Here is a 6,758-nt window from a genome sequence, read left to right as displayed (position 1 = left end):
TGAGGCAGAGATGGCAAGTGATGGGCCTGGCTGGTTCAGGGTCCCAGCACACCCTGTTCATGTTGGCATCTTCACCTGCAGCATATCCCCCTGCCCCCCACCATGTCCCACCCTTCGTTGCCTGGAGCCTCAGAGACATCCTGTGACAACTACTATTTTATTTAAAAAAATTTTTTTTGGCGGCTAGCCGGAATGGGAATCCGAACCGATGACCTTGGTGTTGTAAGGCTGTGCTCTAACCAACTGAGCTAACTGGCCAGTCGAGAACTTCCATTTTATAAGGAGGGAAACTGAGGCCCTGGGATGGGAGCAACATGCCAGGCCAGTCAGGAAAGTGGGATGGCCCTGCCGCCTTTCCCTGCAAACTGCTGCCCCTCTGAGAAGCCCAGAGGCAGAGCCCGCGGGACTCGGCTGGGACCTGGTGTCTGGGCAGGGGCAGGGCTGACTTGGATTCTCTCCCCTTCTCTTGGGCACAGGAGCTGAGCGGCCATGGCCTACCACAGCTTCCTGGTGGAGCCCATCAGCTGCCACGCCTGGAACAAGGACCGTACCCGTGAGTGCCTGCTCGGGGAGCAAACTCACAGGCAACCAGCTGGGAGCACTTGGGGGTACTGAAGTGGCCTTGAGCCAGGGGATACAGCCAGGCCCTGGGGTTTGGGCTCCATGAGGCTGCCACGTGCTTCCCCTGGGTCCTCGTGCTAAGGAAGGTGCTCCTGGGTGTTGAAGAAGGAAATGGACGAACAGCTCAGGGAATGAGCAAGGAGCAGCCAGGCGGACTGGGCATGGCAGGCAGAAGGAAAGGCAGGTGCGGAGGAGGACGTGTGACACAGCCCTGCCCCAGGGCTGCCCACGGGCCTCACAGGCACAGAGTGGGGTGGGGTAGGAAATGAAGACCTGTACCTGCAATGGTGGCTAATGAAATGTGCCTTGTAAGGGGAAGGCGGTGGAGGCAGAGGTGCTGGGTTAGGAAAGGGGGCCAGGAAAGGCCTTTTGGAGGAGGAGACATTTGTAGAGACCAAGAGCAGCTTGGCAGCCATAGCAGTGGGATGGGGAGAGGCCCAGGGGTCGCAAGGCTGCTGCAGGGGCATCTGGGGTTGGTGGGTGTGGGTGAGAGGGTGGTTCGGCAGGGCCTGAAGGGTTTCAGGGGGCCCCTCGGAGGCAGAGGAGCAGAACCTGAGTTGTGGTGGACATTACCAAGTGGACTGTGAAAGGTGTTCCAGTGGAGGGGAGCGTGGGGAGGGGTGCTGAGCACCACAACTTCTCCTACTCCCTGTACCCACTCCTGTCTCCTGCAGAGATCGCCATCTGCCCCAACAACCATGAGGTGCACATCTACGAGAAGAGTGGGGCCAAGTGGGCCAAGGTGCACGAGCTCAAGGAGCACAATGGGCACGTGACAGGTGGGTCAGGAAGGGAGGCAGGAGGACAGGGCAGGGCTGGCTGGCCATCTACCCCCTAAGCAGGATAGTTTGGGTTGCAAGTAACACAACCCGGATTCAAAATGGCTTAAGTTATGAAGGGATTACTGAACACACAAGTTTGTGGGCTTCAGGAGAGACTTGATCCAGCAGTTCTGCATTACCAAGAACTGCCCTTTTCTGTCTCTCGGCTTTGCACTCCAGCATGTTTGGTGACAGCTTGGGAGATCTGTAATAGTCCCTAATAAGCTCTAGTAGCTCCCCCTAGTGTCACTCCCAATAAACACTGGATCTCAGTAAAATGTGCTTGCTGGGGAGATACAGCTTCCACTCAGACGGTGGCCTTTAAGCCCCGCTATGTGGTTGCTGTGGAGCCACCTTGGCCTGGGTGGCTCAGTCTAGTGTGTCCCCCCACCCTGCCACAGGCATCGACTGGGCCCCTGAGAGTAACCGCATCGTGACCTGTGGCACAGACCGGAATGCCTACGTGTGGACGCTGAAGGGCCGCACGTGGAAGCCCACGCTTGTCATCCTGCGGATCAACCGGGCCGCTCGCTGCGTGCGCTGGGCTCCCAATGAGAACAAGTTTGCTGTGGGCAGTGGCTCCCGTGTCATCTCCATTTGTTATTTTGAGCAGGAAAATGACTGGTGGGTGCCTAGGTGGGGCCAGATTGGGCTGGGAGGGACCTGGGGCTGGCTGAGCCCTGGACCAACAGGGCGGGACTAGAGTGTCCCCAAAAAGTACCAGATGAAATGTCAGGACCCTTGTCCACATGACCCTGGGGAAGTCTGTCCTCTCTCGGCCTCATTGGTGAGGCCAGGAGCTCCCTGCACAGTCCCTGGCTACTCCCACAGGCCCATCGTGGTAGTAACAAGGACACAGATCACACCAGGGCCACCTCTGGGGGCACCATGCTAAGCCATGCACACACATTGGCACTGACTTCCCTGCAGCCCCATGGACTGGGTGTCTGTCATTGAACCCACTTTACAAAGAGCAAAGTAAGACCCTGCAGCAAAGTCACTTGCCTGAGGCACCCAGCCAGCCTGTCAGACTGCAGGGCGCCACTCTCAGCCATGTCTTAATCTCCCCTGTGAGGCCAGGCAGGACTGCAGCTGGAGTCTGAGAGACCGAGTTCAAGTCCCACCATAGTGGCTGCATGACCTCTGGGGGTGACTTCACCTCACTAAGCCTGTCCTGAGGGTTGTCGTGAGGTTTAAGTGAGACAAGGCATAGAGTTCCCACCTCAAAGGGGACCCAGCATATCACTGCACCGGGGCTCCTACTGGCCCGTGGCTAGCAGAGCCCAGGTCCTTCCCTCCTGGGACTTTGTAGTCTGCAGGGAGCAGTAAGAACCAGGAGTCCCTGGGGCACTGAGGCTCTGGGTGCCCACCTCTCTGTCCCTCTCTCCCCCCTGCCCATCTGCCTGCTGTGGCCAGGTGGGTGTGCAAGCACATCAAGAAGCCCATCCGCTCCACCGTCCTCAGCCTGGACTGGCACCCCAACAACGTGCTCCTGGCTGCCGGCTCCTGCGACTTCAAGTGCCGGTGAGGCGGGCAGCCTGGGGTGGCTACCTGGGGAGGGCAGGGCCTTGACATCAACACACAGCAGGGATTGAAGGGTGGAGAAGTTGCCCCATCCTGGGATCCCGAAGCCCCTCCTTCCAGACCAGCTGCAGAACTGCTACCAGTCTGAGGCCTCAGGTCACCCTCTGTGAGGGTTTGCTCGGTGAAGGACCATCATCATTATCCTGTCTCCAGCCCCTGCGGTAGAGTTTTAGCAGGATGCGCCTCTTGCCACCTCTTGATGTCAGCAAGGTCCTTCCCAGACCCTCCTCTCCTACCTCATCACAACCTCCCACCCCTTTAGTTTCCTGGCTTCTGTCTGAAGGAATGTGAGTGGGTTACTTGTTCATACTAAAGTATGACTGATAAGCTGGAACAAACTCTGCTTCTTATCTTAAGGCCTGGAATGCAGTCTCCAGTTGCCATTCATGATTTTTGATTTCTGGGCCCAGTACCCAAATCTCCCTCAGCCACCAAACCCCAGTTCCTCCCAGCTCCAGGCAGAACGCCCCCCAGGTCTCTGAATGTCCACCTGGGAAATGGCAGGCTTTGGAGGCCCTGGGCACAGAGAGGATGACACACCACTGAGGCTTGGTTTGTGGGTGGGGAGTTGCTTTATGGGCACCCTGATTTGTCAGGTGACCCCCCAAGCCAGCCATGGGATTGAGAGAAGAGGGTTAATGTGCAAGAGAGTGGCCTGGAGGGTAGAGTCAGCAGGATGGGGGCGGAGGGGGCAGGATTGCATCAAGATGGAGAGCAGGAGGGACGAGGGGCATCCTAATGGCTGGCTGTGGAGTGGCTAGTATGGCGGGGACCAGAACACCGCCTAGGGACCGCATTAATTGTGGATGGTGAGCTCCCAGGTTACGTCTCTGAGGGGTCTGGGAGTTCATAGGACTCTGAGCTGGGAGACCTCTTGCCCCCACCCCATGGCACAAAGGGGACACTGAGGCCCAGACTTGTCAATCATGAAGACACAGGTCATGCAAAGTCAGGTGCTCTGACCGCTGGTGAGCTTGCCCCATTGGGCCGGTTTGGGAGAAGGATCCCCTTCTCAGGCCCTCCGAAATCCCCAATTACCCCTTTTATGCCTCTCCTGGCAGGATCTTCTCAGCCTACATCAAGGAGGTGGAGGAGCGGCCAGCACCCACCCCGTGGGGCTCCAAGATGCCCTTTGGGGAGCTGATGTTTGAGTCCAGCAGTAGCTGCGGCTGGGTGCACGGTGTCTGCTTCTCAGCCAGTGGGAGCCGGGTGGCCTGGGTCAGCCACGACAGCACTGTGTGTCTGGCCGATGCTGACAAGAAGATGGCGTGAGTGGAAGCCACCCTGGGTGGAGGTGGGGAGCTGCAGGGCAATGAAGGCACAGAGCAGGAGGATGGGGACTGCGTGGCTGACATCTCTCTCCCTCTCAGTGTTGTGACCCTGGCCTCTGAAACGCTGCCACTGCTGGCCCTCACCTTCATCACAGAAAACAGTCTGGTGGCCGCGGTAAGGAGGGTGGGGAGGGAGTGGCTGGTTAGAGCCCATCTCCCAGACAGCCCAGCAGATGCCCCCGCAACTCTCCACCCATCCCTTCCCTCCGTTCCTTCCTTCTAGCCATTCAACCTTACGTCCATATTGGGCAGAACAGGCCAGGTTATGCTGCAGTGACAAAAAATCCCCAGTTGCAGTGGTTTAAAGATTTATTTCGTGCTCACATTATATGTACAGTGTGGGTGCTGTGAGGGGGGCTTTGACGGAGGCTTTGTCTCCAACACATTTCCCCAGTTGCCAGGACGGGAGAAAGAGAACTGCTTACATTGCACTGGCCAGAGCAAATGACAAGGCCACGCCTAAAACTCAAAGGGCAGGCGTGTGGGAGTGGGGGAGTGCAGTTCCATCAGGTGTCCAGAAGGGCAATGCTCTTCCTCCCTTCTTCCCACATCTGTGGAGCCCCTTTTCACTTCTCTGCAAACATAATGGGGGTGCCAGAGGCGAATCAGGCCTGCTTTTTGCCCAGAGGAGCGTTTAGCTGCAAGGTCTCTCCCAGAGGGGGTGTAATGGGCTGGGCGGGACAGGAGGCGCCTGGGCTCCCCGGGGAGTCCCAGACAAGCTTTCTCAACTAGACACTGATACTGCCGGGGGAGGGGGCAGCCCCCAACACCCGTCCCCTGTTGATGGTACCCCTGGGGTTGAGGCCTCCCTCTCTGCGGCCCGGCTGTGTCCCCGAGCTGGCATCGGCTTCCCAGTAGCGCCACCCAAGCCCTGCACCGGCCTCCCTCCGAGGCCGCTATATGCGGCCTCAGTTTCCCCGTGCGGAGTATGGGGAAACGGCTCCAATGGCACCCCCGCCCCGCCGCAGGGCCACGATTGCTTCCCGGTGCTGTTTACCTACGACGGTGCCGCGGGGACGCTGAACTTCGGCGGGCGGCTGGACGTGCCCAAGCAGAGCTCGCAGCGCGGCCTAACGGCCCGCGAGCGCTTCCAGAACCTCGACAAGAAGGCGAGCTCCGAGGGCGGCGCGGCCGGGGGCGCCGGCATCGACTCGCTGCACAAGAACAGCGTCAGGTGGGGGCGGGGCCTCGACGTGAATGAGAACAGCGTCAGGTGGGGGTGGGGCCTCGACGTGCACGAGAACAGCGTCAGGTGGGGGTGGGGCCTCGACGTGCACGAGAACAGCGTCAGGTGGGGGTGGGGCCTCGACGTGCATAGGAACCGCGTCGGGTGGGGGCGGGGTCGATCTCGCCTCACCTCAGGAGCCTCCGGTGCGAGCGGAGGCCGGGATGGACGAAGTGGGACCTGACATAGGAGGCGGAGTCGACCTCTCTAGGCTGAGCAGAAATAGCAACAGGTGGGGGCTGAGCAGTTAGCCTCGGTCTGCATTTTCAGGAGATGCTGGATGGGGACTGTCATACGGGCGGGGCCTGCGATTCTGTGGGGTGACCAGGCAGTGACCACCGGGCTTTTTGTGGGTGGGGTCATAGCTGGGGCTGGTTTATCGCTATAACCTGGTGGGGTGGGAGCAGAGCTGAGGGTCCCGTTGCAGCCTCCCGAGGATCTAGGGTGGGGTGGTGGAGAGACCCTCCAAAACCCGAAGGCTGCCAAGCCACCGGGGCTCACCCCGCGGCAAATCAGAGGGAGTAGTAGTATGGCAAGACTTTCTGACCGAGCCCCTGGCTGGTTAAGCGCCCCTGTGGCCGCCCGATCCAGTCTTCTTCAGACTAAACACGTTTGCCCGGCCATCGAGGCTCTTCAGAGCTAGCTCCTGCGTCCTACCAACCCCATGTCTTGCATTTTTCCCGTTCCACCACACTACTGGCACTTTGTACATTCTCCAGGCACACGTTTTTCCCGACTGCTCAGGCCTTCAAGTGTCCCGTTCCATTTGCTGGGACTGCCCTTTGCACCTCGCACACCACTGCTCAACCCCAAAGCAGACTCTTAAGCCCACCTCCCAGGTTGTCCCTGGCTAGGCATACCCTATCTCGGCACTTCTCACTGGCATCAGCTCCCCCAGAAGTTTGGTGGGAGCTCCTGGCCTGGCACAGGCTGGGATCCATAACCACCCCCATCCTCTGCAGCCAGATCTCAGTGCTCAGCGGAGGCAAGGCCAAGTGCTCACAGTTCTGCACTACCGGCATGGATGGTGGAATGAGCATCTGGGATGTGAAGGTGAGGCTTGCCCCACTGGCAGCTTCCCACCGAGCCCCCAGGGTCGACCCTTCCTCCCCTGTTTTTTCTGGCAACTGCCTTGGATGCCCGCCCCCCCCCCCCCCCCCCCCCCCCCCCCCCCCC

The 6,758-nt window shown here is 59.5% G+C and overlaps 1 protein-coding gene across 3 annotated transcripts in view; it reads left to right on the top strand.

Moving 5' to 3' along the window:
• Positions 1–467: 467 nt before the first annotated feature.
• ARPC1B (actin related protein 2/3 complex, subunit 1B, 41kDa) overlaps positions 468–6,758 on the top strand; it is a 7,143-nt gene continuing 852 nt past the window's right edge. The window contains exons 1-8 of one of the 3 annotated variants that reach the window (XM_008586482.1): positions 468–553; positions 1,296–1,400; positions 1,844–2,066; positions 2,859–2,966; positions 4,088–4,294; positions 4,397–4,472; positions 5,326–5,531; positions 6,545–6,635. In XM_008586482.1, coding sequence (XP_008584704.1) covers positions 490–553; positions 1,296–1,400; positions 1,844–2,066; positions 2,859–2,966; positions 4,088–4,294; positions 4,397–4,472; positions 5,326–5,531; positions 6,545–6,635 — 1,080 coding nt within the window. In that variant the 5' untranslated portion in view covers positions 468–489. The remainder of the gene's footprint in view (positions 554–1,295; positions 1,401–1,843; positions 2,067–2,858; positions 2,967–4,087; positions 4,295–4,396; positions 4,473–5,325; positions 5,532–6,544; positions 6,636–6,758) is intronic. The other 2 variants (XM_008586483.1, XM_008586484.1) reach the window with 2 other exon arrangements.

The sequence above is a fragment of the Galeopterus variegatus genome, unplaced genomic scaffold (assembly GCF_000696425.1).
Source record: "Galeopterus variegatus unplaced genomic scaffold, G_variegatus-3.0.2 Scaffold3997, whole genome shotgun sequence".
NCBI classification, from domain to species: Eukaryota; Metazoa; Chordata; class Mammalia; order Dermoptera; family Cynocephalidae; genus Galeopterus; species Galeopterus variegatus.
Note: the sequence above shows the minus strand (reverse complement) of the source record. Positions and strands in the feature narration are given on the sequence as shown.